Source organism: Hyaena hyaena, unplaced genomic scaffold, assembly GCF_003009895.1.
Source record: "Hyaena hyaena isolate Hyena2069 unplaced genomic scaffold, ASM300989v1 scaffold_295, whole genome shotgun sequence".
NCBI lineage: Eukaryota > Metazoa > Chordata > Mammalia > Carnivora > Hyaenidae > Hyaena > Hyaena hyaena.
Genome location: NW_024080928.1, coordinates 1,780,151 through 1,798,640, shown reverse-complemented (window position 1 = coordinate 1,798,640; position 18,490 = coordinate 1,780,151). Strand labels below are relative to the sequence as shown.

The 18,490-nt window shown below is 37.1% G+C and overlaps 1 protein-coding gene across 4 annotated transcripts in view; it reads left to right on the top strand.

The window, feature by feature from the left end:
- Positions 1–18,490, top strand: part of RPS6KA3 (ribosomal protein S6 kinase A3) — a 113,367-nt gene that overhangs the window by 42,765 nt on the left and 52,112 nt on the right. For 3 of the 4 annotated variants that reach the window (XM_039247386.1, XM_039247388.1, XM_039247389.1), the window contains exon 3: positions 18,016–18,132. In XM_039247386.1, coding sequence (XP_039103317.1) covers positions 18,016–18,132 — 117 coding nt within the window. Of the gene's footprint in view, positions 1–7,852; positions 7,920–18,015; positions 18,133–18,490 lie in introns of those variants that run through there. The other variant, XM_039247387.1, reaches the window with a different exon arrangement.

The following is an 18,490-nucleotide window of genomic DNA, read 5'->3' as shown; positions in this document are numbered from 1 at the left end:
GGTTTATCTATACCATGGAATACTACATGGCAATGAGAAAGAATGAAATCTGGCCATGTGTAGCAACATGGATGGACCTTGAGGGTGTTATGCTGAGCGAAATAAGTCAGGCAGAGAAGGACAAATATCATATGTTTGCACGTATAGGAGGATTAGGAGGAACTTAATGGAGGACAATGGGGGAGAAGAAGGGAAATAGTGGGGGAAAGGGGGAGAGGCAAACCATGAGAGACTCTTGAATGCTGACAGAAACTGAGGACTGATGGGTGTGGGGGGGAAGGGGGAGATGGGCATGGAGGGGGCACTTGTGGGGATGAGCACTGGGTGTTATATGGAAACCAACTTGACAATAAACTATTTGTAAAAAAAAAAAAAAACCAAAACCAAATTCTGTATGTCCCTCTCTGCCCCTCCCCCATGCAGATGCATGCACGTGTGCGGGTGCTCTCTCTCAAAAATAAACACTAAATTTTTTTTGAGAATTGGAGAAAGCTTGTTAAAAACAATAGTAATAAAAATGCCTTAAAAAGATATAAGGAAGATAGTTCATAGATGACCTTAAATGCCAGGTTGAGGAGCATTACCCCTATGAAGGACACAGGCAGCACCCTGGAATTCCCGCTATTCTTTTCAAATCCCCTGAAGTCATGATAGGCCTTTAGCTATTGTTCATATAGTAACCCTGGGGCTGCAGTAATATGTATGATGGCCTTCACAGTATCCAGGGACTGTTACCACTTCCCAGTTGTCTGCTGATTTCCTCCATTTCCTTGAAGTTTCCTGCATGCTGCCTTACAACTTGCATTTTAATATCCAAAGTGATACTCACAGCCATGAGTCCAGCACATAACTTGCACACCTCTTACAGTCACCATGGGTCAAACACAAAATAATCCATAGAAAGAGAAACCCTAGCAGAGTAGATGATAGACAGTGAAGAACCCACTCAACACAGGCAAGTACAATAGAGTGCTCATTGGCAGGGAATGCTTGTGGAGTGGCATATTAACAACACTTACTGACTAGTTGTGTAGAGTATTGTCTCTTGTTCTAACTTACTGGCTGAGAGTATACTTTAGCACTCAGAGCATGGGAAAAATATACTCTAGTACATGTAAGTATATACCAGTTAGGAAAATATTTCTGAGACAAATAGCATTATAATTAGCACTGCATGGTGGCATTAAGTGGAGTATGTGTATACTAGGCAGAATTTCCAAGCATGTAAGGTTTCCCTTTGCTACATTTTTGGCTTTCTTTCAGAGCTTTTTTTTTTTTTCTTTTTATTCCCTAGTGTCCCTTTCATCCACTCCTAAGAGCTTTTTAAAAAATAAAATCTCTCCCCTTTTTTTTCATGGCTTGCCTACCTCATATGGCACCTCTGAACCAAAATTGCTTCTCCTCTACTGGAGCCTACACATTTTTTCAGTTTGAGTGATCTAATCCACAACTGGAAAGAGAGAAAACGGCTTTGATTAAGTTCTGCTCAAGTATAAATGGTTTATTGAGTGAATCTGAAATACCGGCACATATTCAAAGTCATAACCTCTGTACTTACATGAGGAAAAACAACACAGAAACACGTGTGGATAGATTGATGGGCAGTAGTACCATGTAAGGTGTGTCCCTGCTCACTGCAGCATTCTTACCTGGGGCATTGGTGCACCTGCCCCCTTGCGCTCTCTCCCTACTTAGGGGAGACGTTGCGACTGGAACATAGCATGCTTTCCATTGAGACAGGACCTTAGAAGGAGCCCCCTCCGTGCTCTAGGAAGTCACTGCCATCTGGTTCAGGTTTGTGATATTTCCTATCTCTGATTTAAAGCCTTAGAACTTGAGCACATTGTAACATTATCTACTGATGGATGTATGCTAGAGAGTAATTCTCCTGTATTTAAATGGAAAACCTTAGATGTTAAACCTTTCAGGGTTTGAAAAATTTATCCATACAAAAAATTGGATAGGGGCACGTGGGTGGCTCAGTTGGATAAGCATCCGACTTCAGCTGAGGTCATGATCTTGCAGTTTGTGGGTTCGGGCCCCGCATCGGGCTCTATGCTGATAGCTCAGAGTCTGGATCCTGCTTTGGATTCTGTGGTCTCCCTTTCTCCCTCTCTCTCTGCCCCTCTCCTGCTTGTACTCTGTCTCTCTCAAAAATGAACAAACATTAAAAAAAATTTTTTTAATTATATCCAAAGGAATCATTCCATTTTATATTATTTTTAATTTTTATCTTTTTTGTTTTATTTTAAAAGAACTCATTTTAGAAAACATGTTCATTTTAATGCTGTCATAGGGGTTGATTTTTCTCCAGCATGGTTCACCTGTCATGGAGTCATGAAAATGGTTGATAATTGGGTTTGGCCAGGGTTGGGGTTTGGCCAGATGAATATAATATATGGTGTCAAAAAGTATTCAGGAACTCTGCTGTGGACCCTCTACTGAGCTTTCTTTCTTCTGGGTCTTACCACAAGTTTTAATGCCTCCTGGTTTCTGACCTAAGTCAGCCATTGGCCATACATATGTGCTCCTTCCCAAGATAGACTTCCTTGGTTATGTTCCCACAAACATCACAGCCGTTCCCACTTTCAAGAAAGTGTGAACTTCAGCAACAGGTTCCTTAATTTCTCTTTACGCCTAAATTATTTCATCTGTAGTGTGGATAATAGTACTTATCTCAGTGTGGTAGGAATTAACAAATAATTTCATATAACCACAGTGCTTAGAGTGCACTATCTTAAATGACATTGTTAGAAATATACTTGAAAGATAAATTTATTAATAAATGATAATTCAAATAAAGGATCTTAGGATTTAGAGAAATAAGCTAGAAAAATAACTACAAAGTAAACCTATAGAAAGCCAAAGGAAGGAACTAAATACAGATTCCAAAATCAGTGAAGGAGAAAACAAGAGGTGGGATAAAAGGCAAATAAACAACATTCATAAAGCAAAACACAATATAATCATAGATAGGAAAGAGTTTATAATAACATCATAACAACAGAAATATTTATAGATGAAATGATACAATGTCTGGGATTTGCTTCAATATAATTATGGGAGTAGGGTGAAGTGAGTGTATGAAGCTAGATTGGCGGTGAGTTGGTCATTGTTAAAGGTCAGTGATGGGTACATAAGGGTTTATTATGCTATTCTGTCTACTTTGGGATATTCTTGAAATTTTCCTTAAGTTTAATTTTGAAAACATAACACTAAGTATAACTTAGTATATACCAATACAAAAGTCATGCTGAAATATGTGCTTTTCTAGGAAAATCTAAACCATATCATTTAGGAAGGTATAGAAAACTGAATATACCAATAGCAAGGGAGAAATTTAAGTTATTAAACTCTGTGCCTCCCAACTATGGTACCTATGATTTCATGGAGAAATCTTTGAAACTTTCAAGAAATAGATCTTTAAATTGTGGTTTTTAAATTGTCCCAAAGTGGGGCGCCTGGGTGGCTTAGTCGGTTAAGCGTCTGACTTTCGCTTAGGTCATGATCTTGCGGTTCGTGGGTTCGAGCCCCGCATCGGGCTCTGTGCTGATTGCCAGCTCAGAGCCTGGAGCCTATTTCGGAGTCTGTGTCTCCCTCTCTCTCTGACCTTCCCCTGTTCACGCTGTCTCTCTCTCTCTCTCTCCCAGAAATTAAAAAAAAATTTTTTTAAATAAATTGTCCCAAAGCATAGGAAAAAATTTGCAGCCTTCTAGTTTGTTTTATAAAGTTAGCATAGCCCTGAAAATGAACACACAAAAGGAAATTGTGCCAGTTTAACTTATGAATATGGATGCAAACATCCTTTTAAAAATTTACACATCATGGGCTCCTGGGTGGCTCAGTCAGTTAAGTGTCTGACTTTGGCTTGGGTTGTGATTTCATGGTTCGTGAGTTCAAGCCCCACATCAAGCTTGCTGCTGTCAGTACACAGCCTGCTTCAGATCCTTTGTCCCCCTCACTCTCTGTTTCTCTCTCTCTCTCTCTCTCTCAAAAATAAATAAATAAAACATCAAAAAATAAATAAATTAGAAATCAAATACATATATTAAAACAGTGGATTTTTCCCAGATATACAAACCTTAGGACATCTGTTGATCTACATTATCAAATCATTAGGTCAAAGGAGATAAAGTGATTGTATTAATAGATAATAAGACATTTTATAAAATTGACTATTCATTCCTCTTTTAGGAAAGAGTTAAGTCTGACCTTAACATAATAACAGTGTCTAAAACCAAATAATGACATTCTATCTGAATAGTTTAGGGAGTATATTACCGAGTCAGAATGAAGTAGTGTTTATTAGTGCTTGCTTTATAGTCCATAGACTGAGAAATTTGGGTTTTGTTCTGTGATGGGAAGCCATTGAAGAATTTGAGGCAGGGGCATGACCTAGTAGTCTGATAAATGTTTTAAGATTATTCTGGCTGCGGGGCGCCTGAATGGCTCAGTCAGTTAAGCGATGACTCTTTATTTCAGCCCGGGTCATGATCTCACAGTTCGTGGGTTCAAGCCCCATGTTAGACTTTGCACTCACAGTACGGAGCCTGCTTGGGATTCTCTCTCTATCCCTCTCTCCTTGCGCCTCTCTCTCTCTCTTTCAGTCTCTCTCTTTCTCTCCCTCCCTCTTTCTCTCTCAATAAATAAACTTAAGAGGATTATTCTGGCTGTACACTTACAGTATGAGTCAAGTGTGTGCATGTGTATATACAGAAAAAAAACTGGAAAGAAAAGCACCAAAGTAGTGATTTTTTTCTTTTGTTTTTCTCCTTCTTGTTTATTAATGTAATGGACATACATACTTTTTATAATAAAATTTACTTTTTTAAATAATAAGATAAACTTAAAACCAGTAAGATAAAAGAATAAAGAAAAACTAGCTGAAATTTCAATAAGAAGTTTAGGGAAAATTAAAAGAGGTAGGAAAAACATAACAGTATCTAGTTTATGCACACAACCACACAAGTAGTGTCCATTTCAGATTATATGCTTCTTACTTGGGCAGGCATTATTTGAATTCCTACTGTATGCTCTTCGCTATGGAGATACAAAAGTAAGTAGGGCGCCTGTTCTGAAGACTAATCTGGCGGGGCAGTGGCATGTGTTAAAACAGCAATCACTACCGTAAGCAGTGTACCAAAAGGCCTTGAGAGCTTTCGTTTTTGGTTAGGAAATAGCTAGCACCCAAATAAAAAAATTGCTCTGTGATGAGTCGTAATATGATTATAACGGATTCCAATCAGGTGAACTAGTCTTGTAACTTTATTTATGGTGACTTGTGATGTAAAGAAGTTTTTGAATTTTATAATCAAAACTGTATCAATATTTTCCTCTATAGCCTTTCCATTTCCCAGACCAATAGCCAGATGTCCTAATATCTCCCTCCCTCAGATGTAAAGTATCAAATTTATTCTTTTACTCTTTTGCTCTGTTTATCTTTTACATAGCAGTACCACAATGTTTTAATTATCATTTCAACTCAGGAAGACTTATTGTAGGTTTTAGTATCTGAAATGCTGCTTCATTTTCTTAGTGCTAATATTAAAAAGCACATCACACAAAATGTGACTGCTAACCTGAGCGACGGTAGTCATTAAAGCCAATTCAGACTGATCCTTTAAATTCAAAAAAGAATTTAAATATTTAAATTTAAATCCTTTGAATCCAAAAAAGGTTATTTGGTTGCTCCTTAAGTATTAATGGAATAACGTTGATGACTGCTGTACAGAGACACTCCTATTTTGTTTTGTACATCTTTAATCAGTTGTGCATTAACCATGCTGTTTGTTTGCTGCTCCTTGGCAGTCTTAAGAGACAACTCATGTTTAGACTGCAGTTTTATGTTAGGTGGTTGTCCTAACCTTGCTGCCCATTTGCAGCATTTTAAGGAGACTTAAATAATTCCTTCTGGGAGATGGGCAGGTTCATGTTCTGATGGAAAATTAATCTTAAGTGCTTTCCCTGCTGAAAAATTGAGGCATGCATTTTTAATCAAGAGGGACTGTACAATTTCCTTGCAGAATTCAGAATTTTATCTTGAACATTTATTTGGGTCCCAGTTGATTCTAAAGATTTTTTTTTTGTTTTGTTTTGTTTTTGGGATTTTTTGTTTGTTTGTTTGTTTGTTTAGAGAGTGCTTGCCAGCAGGAGAGAGGGGCACAGGGAGACAGACAGAATCCCAAGCAGGCTCCATGCTGAGCATGGAGACCAATGTGGGGCTTGATCCCACAACCCTGGGATCATGACCTGAGCTGAAGTCAAGAGTCAGATACTCAATTGACTGAGCCACCCAGGCACCTCTCCCAGTTGATTCTAATGTATTATATAGGATAATTTCTTAAATTGAGCAATTTTTTTAATTCTTTAACTTCAGTTAGGTCATTTCTAAAAAATTGCCATAAAAATTAAGTATATAGCAGGAACATTTATAGAACATAGCTACAAAAATGTGATCTGACAAGAAGAGCCATATGGTACCTGTAAGCACCTAATGGACACTCTAATGTTCGCTCAGTCAAGAAGTACTGAACTGAGCTCCCATTATAGATAAATCATCAGTATGTGCCTGCCTTGACCATGGTTCCTTCATCCAGAAAACTAGCTGATCATTTTTGAGGTTTTTCTAGAGACTCTTCAGGTTTTGAAAATGCAGCTATTTTACTCAGTTCATATAAGTAATGATGTTTTTGTTGGTGCCACATAGATTAATGTACATCAGGTAGATCATTTTCCCACAGCTCTCGATGTTTCTGTCCTTGGGTTTTGTTTAAATGCCCCTATCTCAGTGATCTTATTCTGACTATTGGCATACTTATAAAATATTTTACAAAATAAAAATACCTTATCCCCACAAGTGCCCTCCTCCATGGCACTTGTGGGGATGAGCACTGGGTGTTATATGGAAACCAACTTGACAATAAACTATTAAAATTTTTAAAAAAATAAATATATGTTTAATGAAAAAAAATAAAAATACCTTAGAAGAACTTCTAGAGACTTTTAGAGTATGAAATGGAGTAAAGGGTTGTCTGGTAACTTGACCTCTCCTTTTCCAGTTTGACTTATTCAGTAAGTGTTCTTTTTGCTCACTAATAACCCAGGGATTAGACTTTTTTTTTTTAATTTAGGTTTTGTCAACTAGGATTTTTAGCTCTGGACCTAAAAGGCTTTAACTTGGCTGATAACTGATGTCTGTAACCACTGTGAATTTAAATGTAATTTACTTTCATTTAAGACAGGAAAAATTTGTCTTTACATCACAATCAAAAAGTTCCTTACAATCAACAAATGGTCACTTTCTTCCCATAGTTATGAAACAATTCCTCATTGAAAGGGAACACCCATGACTTGTCTATATATAACCTTAAGATAGTCTTGAGACTACCCTTTGGAGTGTGTGTAAACATTACAAAGGGTAAAATTTCACATGTGCATCAATGACTTTTATGACTTTAATAGTGATGACTAGTTTCATTTGCTTTTAAAGAGTCATGTAGTTAAGAAATACTGGCATTTCTCAGCATTCTGAAATAAAATAATGTTCAGTTTACTGGTTGTGAAAATTGTCTGGATTGCTGGGAACCAGGATTTAAGAACGTTTCAACAGGATTTTGCTATCAGCAAATCTGTTTTGGTTTCCTGTTCTGGCCGCCCTACCTATCAGCTACATTAGTGCCCTCGCCATTACGTTTCTCCTTTCTTTTACCACAGGAAAATTGTCAGGCCTCTTTTTCTAGCATTTCAGGACCCGCCTGACAGGAAATTTTCTAATTGCCGGAACAGCTGGTAGGGGAAAACTTTGCAGGGGCTTGGCCTTCCCTTACTAACCTAAGTTTTACGGTCAGAAATTCTTGTATCACCATCATGGTTTCGTAGCCATGTTTAAATTTTTGTCTTTTCGTGTCCGCTCTATACAGGTAAGCTTTGTTCAACTTCTTTAAAGACTAAAATGTTTTAGTTGGAGCAGAGTATAGTTATACTAATTAAACAATAATTTCATTTTATATGTTCTTTTTAGAACCTTTTCAAAAGTCAAAAACAGTTTTTATAGAACTTTTAAACGGTAATATTTCTGTTTGCTGAAAGTAAGCTGGTCATGTGTACTATACATTTCAACGCTGTATATTTTGTAAGCTTATTTTTACATTAGCTTTTACTGGTAGAGTGATTTTTATTTTGCTAGTGTTTGTAATTTTATATGGTATAATTTTGTATGATGATGGTAACTTTCAATATTAAAGTAGGCATGAACAAAATTGTGAACTTACTAATGGTTAGGAGATTACTATAATGTAAACAATATTTTAATGGGTAGGAAAATGTATTATTGTAGAGAGTCAAGACCTTAAAGCCAGACTTTTGTTGAAATTGGTTCTTTTAAAATTTTAAAGTTTTTTTTATCAACTATATTTAAGTGACTTTAAGTAATTTTATATAACTTAGAGTAGGCACAGTTTTCAAAGCATTACTTTGTTAAAATGTGCTTAACAAATGATAATTTGCATTTATTTCATCTAAAATTCTGTCAAATTAACTTGATATTTTGCCATGAGAATTGTGCTATCCTGCTGCTCTTTAAAGAGAATTAAATTTGTTCATTGGGATTTCCGATTAGGAGAAAACTGTGCTCTCTGCAGCAGTGATTAGGAGAGTTCGTCTGGAAAGCAGCAATGCTGTTTTCTCAAACAAATATAAGAAGCTGGCTTGGAATCCTCTCTTAGACAACGTGGTTAAATGAAAAATGCTGAGCAGTTTAACCTCCATTAGCAAAAACGTAAATTGAATTTGGTCAAATTGTAATCTAGAATGTATTAAAATGTGGTTTTTCAAAAAAAAAAAAAAATGTGGTTTTTCACCATAGCTTCAGTAACCAGCCTAATTATGTCACAGCCAAATAATTTTTATGTACCTTGGTCATCCAAAAATTAACATACCTTTTTAAAATTAAAAAAATGTACATTATAGAACTTTGTATCTATATAGAGATTAATACTTCAATTTTGAATTACATTTAAGAGGCAAATAAAGTATACATTTTTCATTTGTAAGGTCTTACTATGTTAAGCCAAAAATTGGTTACTATCCATGGTTAGAAAAGATTTATTCATTAGTTTTGACCAAGGAATATTTAAATAATTTACTTCAAGTTTCAACCATATTTTCTGACATTCAAAACAATTTAGAAAATACAAATGCCTTAAGAACACACTTCCTGACTCAAGGGAGGGCAGGAAAAAGGAAATTATGTATACAAGTCAGGGCATAATGCCAAATGTTGAATCATTCTTTAAAATCAATTAATATCACCCAGTTTGTTTACTTAATGGTAGTGTGTTACAATATTGGGTTTTCTATAACTCAAGTAGCATCACTTTCTGTTCTTTTTCTGTAATCCTTTTACATTTTAAGAACAAAATTGTATCTTTTCCCTCTCAACTTAAAAAGGAAACATTAATTTTTTTCCCCATTAAAGGATGAACTTTAACAACCATTTAGGAAGGAACCTATGAACCTCTTGGTGGCACTGGAAAACAAAGTGGCTTTCTGTGTGATTGGAGGAACACCAAAAGATCTGCCTGTCCATATTTTCTTTTGCCATTTTTCTGTGACGTCTAAAATGACACTCTTTGCCGAATTCCTGAAATTACGTATTTTTTTAGCCAAACTGGCCTTGTGTTGTTGTTTTTTTTTTTTTTTTTAAATCAGGGGTCATATCTCAACAAGCATTTATCGAGTAAGAAATCTTGGAATCCCTAGGTAAATTCCTAGAGGGCAGATACTATTCTTTATCTTAGTATCTGTAACACCTAGCACACTACCTGGCTCATAATCTGAATTGCCTTCTAACAAGAGAGTATGTCATAGATCAGAAACATTTCCATTTTAAATCAGGGGTCATATCTCAACAAGCATTTATCGAGTAAGAAATCTTGGAATCCCTAGGTAAATTCCTAGAGGGCAGATACTATTCTTTATCTTAGTATCTGTAACACCTAGCACACTACCTGGCTCATAATCTGAATTGCCTTCTAACAAGAGAGTATGTCATAGATCAGAAACATTTCCATTTGGACCAGACAGTCAGGAAGAAGGCAGAAGCAACAGAGCCTCCTGAATTTTAGTTCGCTCTTGGACTTGTTTTCTTCCTCTCCTTTGCACTCTCTTATCCAAACACTGGTCTCCATGTGTGCTCCCACACTGGCTTCTGCCCTGGCTTGTCTGTTGCCTGAAATGCTCTTCCCCCAGATGGTTGACTCCATCACATCCTTCTGGTCTTTACTCACATAGCACCTTTTCAATAAAACCTACACTGATGCTTTTATTTAAAATTGCAGATTCTCCTTTTCATCCATGCACTTCTTATCCCTCTTACCTAACTTAATATTTTTTGTCCATGATATTTTTCGTGTTCTAACATGAATATACCAATTATTATTGTTTGGTTTCTCCCCAAAACACCAGAGATTTTGGTCTGTTTCATTTATTGTATAATCTCAGACACCTAGAAGAGTGCTTGGCATATATCAGGTACTCAGTAAATAAATGTTTAAATGGATCAATGAGTTCCTTACATAGCTTGAAGGTATTGAACATGTAGGCTGGGGGTGGCAAATATCCAAAAGTGATAGAAAGGTAGACAAATGAGACAGGGGTGTGGTATAGTCCAGCTACCAGCCTCACAGTTTTGCCTACAACTAGAATTTTACCAAATAAACATAGACTTTGTAAAACTAAAAAGACAGAATTTATAACTTTTAAAAATACACAAAGTAAGTTTTTTGGGGGATGATGAATGAGCAGAAAATACACTTGTACTAGAAAATGTGAGGTGCCTGGGTTGCTTAGTCGATTAAGCGTCTGATCTCAGCTCAGGTCATGATCTCACAGTCCTTGGGTTCGAACCCCACGTCAGGCTCTGTGGTGACAGTCTGCTTTGGATTCTGTGTCTCCCTCTCTCTCTGCCCCTCCCCTGCTCATGCTCTGTCTCTTTCTCTCTCAAGGGTAAAAAAAACATTAAAAAAAAAAAGAAAATGTAAAAATATGTGAACCTCATAGAGTAATAATGGATAGAACTTAAATCTTTGCTCTACTTCATTGACAACATTCTTTTTCCATAAAATTATAGTTGCTTTCTGTGTACTTAAGGCAAAAACACAATTTTACAAATTGTCAAACTGTAGTACTATGTTTTCATGTGACAGATTTATTTCAGTAACAGGTGATTTATTGACAAGATATGTTTGTCACATACAAATGTCTGTCTTGACTTCAGAAATTTGATATTCCTTTCTGCATCCATCTCATTGGATTCTGGTTATGAGCTAGAAGAGCACATTTTTGCTCTTTTACCTATTGTCCGAGATTACCCAAACATTAGTATTATGTCCTAGTTGAACCTCAGATTCATTTCTAAAATACTCGTGGTCCCGGGGTGCCTGGGTGGCTTAGTCGGTTAAGCGTCCGACTTTCGCTTAGGGCATGATCTCGCGGTTCGTGCGCTCGAGCCCTGCGTTGGGCTCTGTGCTGACTGCCAGCTCAGAGCCTGGAGCCTGTTTCAGAGTCTATGACTCCCTCTCTCTCTGACCCTCTCCTGCTCACACTGTCTCTCTCTCTCTCTCCTAGAAATAAATAAAACATTAAAAAAAATAAATAAATAAATAAAATACTCATGGTCCCATAACTTAGAAAAACTGGTGACTAGGCACAGTCTAGCCATTGAGATACAACCAAGGATGTTTTACCTATTATACTACTATGACTGCATATACATAAAAGTAGATAGAAAATAGCTTGTTAGTGTAACTAGTACAAATTTAAACATGGAAGGAACAAAAATATGTGTTGAAGACAGAACAGTTTTCAGAACTTGGGCCATAGGCCTTGATCTTTTCTCTCCACTTCCAAGAATAGTTTTTTGTACTTCCCAAGCACCAATTTAGAAAAATACTTTTGAAATTCTAGTTTATATCCTCAAAGAGGTTTGGAATGATTGCATCCATTTTGGGGGAAGAGGGAAGGGAGTGGAGGAAGTTGGCTTTTTTTATTTTAAAGAAACCTTGAGAAAAGGAGCATTTGCAAATTTATTTTAAAATATTTGTCAGGGGTGCCTGCATGGCTCAGTCGGTTGAGAGTCCGATTCTTGGTTTTGGCTTAAGTCATGAACCCAGAGGGGTGGGATCGAGCCCCACGTGGTGCTCTGCACTGTGCTTGCACCCTGCTTAAGACTCTCTCTCTCTCTCTCCCTCCCTCCCTCCCTCCCTCCCTCTCTCCCTCCCTCCCTCTCCTCTCTCCTCTCTCCTCTCTCCCTCTCCCCCATTCATGCTTTCTCTCTCTTTAAAAACAAAATAAAATATATAAGATTTGTCGGAATAAGAAATTCAGTTTGAGGGTGGGAAAATAAAATCAAGGAAGTGTCTCGGAAAATAGGAGAGGAAAGATAAGTGACATATAGGATTCAATCCTGAACATACAATACCCAACTAATAGAGGAGTTGCAAAAAGACAAAGTCTGAAAAAGAGATGGAAGGAAATTATCAAAGAAATGTTAGATTTCTCCCAGAGGCAAAGAATTCAGGTCTTTAGATTATAAAGGCTCACCAACCATCTAACATTCTGAAGGAAAGAAGATCCATATTTATCTCACTAATGAGGAATTTACAAGGACAGAGAAAATTCTTAAAGCTTCTGGAAAGAAAACCAGTTCACCTTCCCAAAAATATGTATCAGGCTAGCATTACCCATTTCAGTAGCAGTCCCGGCTGTTAGAGGGCAATGGACCATTGGCGTCAACATTCTGAGGCCAGATTGTTTTTATTCTGGAATTTGGTACAAAGCCAAATTATACAACTATGAAGACAAAATAAAGATATCTTCAGATGTGCAAGCTTCGGAAAGTTTCTTTTTTCTCCCCACATCACCTTTCTTAGGAAGTTACAAGGGAGTAATCTAAGAAAAAGAAAGACATGGAAAACTGAGAATAGTAGATTTGATCAGAAAAGCACTGACGAGATATCCAGAGGTAATAGCTGCACAGCAAAGCCTGGAGAACAACCATTTCTGATGGGAGAGTAAGAGAGTGCTCTCAGAAGAATGGGAAGTATGGTAAAGGGTTAAGGACAAATTAAGACTACTGGTCAGATTAACCTTTCCCTCCCCTCAGGAATGATGGGGGGTGGGGTCTGTTAGAAACAGGGAAAAAATAAAAACATGCAAAAAATTCATGGTCCCAATAGAATTGAGAGTAAAATTATAATGAATTTAAGCATTTGATGAAATGGTGCTTTTTTTCTAATGTTTTATTTATTTCTGAGAGAGAGAGAGAGCGCGAGCATGAGCAGGGGAGGGTCGGAGAGAGAGGGAGACACAGAATCTGAAACAGGCTCCAGGCTCTGAGCTAGCTGTCAGTACAGAGCCTGATGCCAGGGCTCAAACCCACGAACTGTGAGATCATGACCTGAGACGAAGTTGGACGCTTAACCGACTGATCCACCCAGGCGCCCCAAAATGGTGCTTTTTTAAGTCCCCTCAGATTGTCCTGGAAGTCACTGTTACAGGCCCATATAAAAGGAAACTTAAATGTACTTTCTAGCCTCCATTTAAATAGTATATTGTCATGAAAACACGGATGCTTGTTTATAACCCTTCTGCTTTTAAAATCAGGCTTTTGAGACAGCATGAAGGATTTGGTTGTGGTTATAGCAGAGAATGTTAATTTTCTTAAGATTAATAAAAATGTAAAATTAGAGCTAGCAGCAGGTTGGGGAAGCTTGAGAGAAAACAATGTAGCCTCCTTTTACAAAGTGAGCAGTTAGGATTCTATGCAAAACTACTAGAAAATAAAAATTTGGAGCACCTGGGTGGCTCAGTCAGTTAGGCCTCCAACTCTTTGATTTTGGCTCCAGTCGTGATCTCAGGGTTGGTGAGATGGAGCCCCTGGATTGGGCTCTGCACTGACAGCTCAGAGCCTGCTTGGGATTTTTTCTCTCCCTCTCCCTCTCTGTCCCTCCCCTGCTCAGGCACTCTCTTTAAAAATAAATAAATAGGGGCACCTGGGTGGCTTAGTCGGCTAAATGTCCGACTTTGGCTCAGGTCATGATCTTGTGGTTCGTGGGTTCGAGCCCCGTGTCGGGCTCTGTGCTGACAGCTAGCTCGGAGCCTGGAGGCTGTTTCGGATTCTGTGTCTCCCTCTCTCTCTGACCCTCCCTTGCTTACGTTGTCTCTCTCTCTCTCTCTCAGAAATAAATAAAACATAATTTTTTTTTTCAAAATAAATAAACATTTAAAAAATGAAAAGTTTATGTAGAAATAATATAATTATCAAACAATTGAGAGAAAGCTGATAAAAGGAGTATAAGTGAATCCTTAATCTAATTTCTAAATCAGCAGGCATTGTCTTGGGGCACCTGGGTGGCTCAGTCGGTTAGTGTCCAACTTCAGCTTAGGTCACAATCTCATGGTTTGTGGGTTTGAGCTCTGCATTGGGCTCCATGCTGACAGCTTGGAGCCTGGAGCCTACTTCAGATTCTATGTCTCCCTCTTTCTCTGCCCCTCTCCCACTCGCTGTCTCTCTCTGTCTCAAAAATAAATAAACATTAAAAAAAATTTTAAATCAACAAGCATTGTCTTAAAGTTAATAAACAAGAAATTATCAAAGTAAGTGCAGAAAGAACTAACTTTTTTAAAAAAGCCTAGGTATGAGGGCGAAAGGAGACTTGTTTTTCATCATAAGGTATTCTGTCACTATTTGATTTGTCACTTGTGTACACATATTACTTTAATTTTAAAAATGAGAAGTTTAAGGAACAGGAAATCACCCAGGTTGATGAAAGATTACATATAAGGCAATGTTGGGAGATAATACCAGAAAACTGAGTTGTGCCCGTATTACAGAGGGCCTCAGATTCCAAGGTGGAAGCAGTGCATTTAATTTGGGAAAATTCAGAGGAGTTTTTGAGCCATCTGTTCATATGACTGGAGCTGTCTTCTTTCAGAAAACGAATTTGTCAGGAGGATAAATTGGACTGGCAGTGGCACAAAGGGGCATTATGAGTAACCAAGCTAGTTTCAGTTTTCCCCAGGAAAGGTAATGAAGGATTGTACCTGAATGATGCTGTTGGAAATAGAAAAAAGAAAGAAGGTTTTTCCGTTACCATGTTTGATACATGGTAGATATTTTAGTATATATTTGTTGAATGAAAGGATCAAAGGGAGATTCCATTTTCGGTAACTTGTTTGACAAAAGAGGAAAGGAAGGGTAGTCATCAAAGATGAAATCTTTCTTGAATAGTTACCGCTGTTTATTTTGAAATCCATGACCTGATCGTAGCTCTCACTATGAAAGTAAGGCTTGATTCTATATGCCTGCTACAAAATGCAAAACATTTATAATTAAGTAATCCTTCCCTGCCTGTGTTGCATCTTTGTGACACACAATTATAATATTTGTTATAAAATAAAAGATGAAACAGTATTGCAGTCTAAAATTATATCCCACTTACCCAAGAAAGAAAACTGGTAAGACATATAGAACTTTATAGAGTATAGTTCTTCACGGCCTCATGATTTAAGGTCATAAATGGCTGTTGGATTCCAGTTGGGCTCTTGAACAGATGGTTTTTTCCATAGGAGGTAACTGACATATTGCTGGAATACAACCCATGAACTTGGCCTCTTAAGTCTGTAATCCACTAATCTTTAAAGTGTGATACGACAGCACTTTACAGAAGTTACAGAAAAGCAGAATTTTATAGTTTCATTCCATGCATAAGGTATATAATTTAGCAATACAAAAGTATACATAATTTATAAGCCAGTGAGTGTACAAATATTGGGCATATGCTAATTTAATTTATTTTTCTGATAAGGCTATGCTACCAAAGGTTCTGAGACATTTCTCTAATCACTTTAGCTAACTGACCCAAGAGATACAGAGCAGTTACAAAGATCAAGGGAATAAGTCTGTATGTTCCTCTCATTGATCTTGGATGGGGAACCACCAGAAGCCTATGATAGTCTCAGTGTGAAATAATGCTAAGAGCCTTGTCTTAGAAATCATTAGAAGTCAGAACCTGGAATTGAGCCATAGTCTACCAGTTATTGGCTAGTGATCTTTATTTGATCTCTTTAAACTTCAGACTCTTCAAACCATTTGGCCTTTAAAAGGTCTGTCAAATTTCTAGTAGTAAATGGGGGAGTCTGTAGAGAATTGTGAGATGTTTTTGCTTGCTCTGAGGTATACTCCACTCTGTTATTATCAACTCTCTCTAACACTGATATGTAGTTAGAGATTTGTCATGAAGCATAACTATAAGATAAAATGTGAAAAAGTACCTAACCCAGACTTGGTACATGGTAGGTGCTTAATAAATATTTGCTGGATTTTAATCCAAATCTCAACTTAATTCCACGTATGCATTGTTCTTTGAAAGTTTTCTTAAAAGAATTTAGCAATTTGCTTCTTGCCTTTGCAAATATAGCTACAAATAGCTATAATTCTCAAGCCTTTATACACCAGTTTCATTTGCAGAGAAGGGGTGCCCAGGAATGGGGTAGATCCTCAGTCAGGTTATGCTTGATCCTAACCTAACACCTACTTCATGGGATGGTTGTGAGAAGTACAAGAGGTAGTCCATGTGAAATTACAAAATAAAGGACTAAACCATATTAGGAGATTGTTTTATTGTTGCCAAAGTCCTGAGAGAGTCCAAAATGATTGAGCTACCTAACTAGTAGCACAACCTACAAACTTCTGTCTTACAGAGTAAAATGTTGTACCTGGATGTCTTTTTTGACCTGTTATAGGAGCTTTTCTTCCTTTTCCTATTCATTTTCAAAATCTGCCACATTAGGGTACCTGATATTCTTTTTGAATATCTTTATAATTTCATATATAGCCAACATTCTGTCTCAGAAAATGTTAATTGAGCTCAAACATTTATATGGAACACAAAAATAATAAAAATTATGAGTTATTTGTGTGCAGCACATTTAGATTGTAGTAATAATACTTAGGCACTCGGAAAAAATAATATAGGCAAAAAAAGTAAAAACAGTCTTTGACAGTCTTATATTTCTAGCTTTGTTCAGTTTTGTTTTATTGTAGTTTCTGGCTGTAATATATAGTATGTCTTGATTAAATAAGGTGTACTTAATCTGCTTATCCCAGAGTGAGTAAGTAACAAATTTTGTGTACACTTAGATAGATTTTCAACCTTTCTCTCCTTTCTGATACCTTCACTCACATAAACTGAAACATCCACTGTTTTTAAAAATCTTCTTCTTAACCCCAAGACCTTCCACTGTTCCATTATGCTAAATAGTGCTTTTTTTCCCCTGTGTCTAATTTTCCATCCAAATGTTAACTCTTTTTGGATTTTGTGTTTTAGAGTTATTCCTTTCTCCAATCTCAGATTTCAAGTAGTCCTAGATACAAAAAGTATCTTACATATTTCCAACAGAATAAACTTCAGCATACTGATTCAGATGGCCTTGCTGAGGGTAGAAGTCTCCACGTTTGCCTTGGAATATTTTTCAACCCCTTTCCCAAAAACTGTGTGTGTGTGTGTGTGTGTGTGTGTGTGTGTGTGTGTAACATTGGCTCTACCAAATACAAGCACCCGTCATAGCACAGCAGATTACTCCAATCTCTTTTCAGACTTCTTTACCCGCTCTGCACTCACCCCATGAAACTTTTTGTTCTAATTACCTCCAGTAGGAAGAATGAAGACTTGGAAATACTCAGTGCTAATGTTAAGTAGAGGTTAAATTGGTCTATGTAGAGGGCTGCTATTATTCTTTCTGACATTTAACTTTAAAGTATGTTGTAGGTAGAGCTTGTGACTTTTGATCTCAGGATCATGAGTTCACAGCCCCTTGTTGAGCATAGAGCTTGCTTAAAAAAATAAATAATAATTTGAGGATTTCTAATATGATATGTTAAATTTATATTTCTTGATTTATAGCTGGAGAAAGTATCTCTAACTCTCTTTTCTCCCTTTATATTTGCATCAACAGGAAGAAGGCAGTATCAAAGAAATTGCAATCACACATCATGTAAAGGAAGGACATGAAAAGGCAGATCCTTCCCAATTTGAACTTTTAAAAGTATTAGGGCAGGGATCATTTGGAAAGGTAAGTCACGAGTGTGTGTTTTTAAAAAGTTTTTTGGGGGGGAATTCATGTGTATTTCATACAGATGGGGAATGGAACTCTTTTATGAAATACTACTGATCTCCCTACAAGCAGTGTTTCTGTGTTCTTACATTTCTCACTATTACTAAGTGTTGGAAAGTAAAGTCATTCAAAAGTACCCTGGAAATGTTTGTAAATTGGCAGTATTCACTTCATGTTCATTTTATCTTCAAGAACATGTGACCTCTTTAAGGGGCGCCTGGGTGGCTCAGTCTGAGCTTCGGCTCAGATCATGATCTCATGGCTCGTGAGTTCGAGCCCCACATTGGGCTCTGTGGTGATAGCTGAGAGCCTGGAG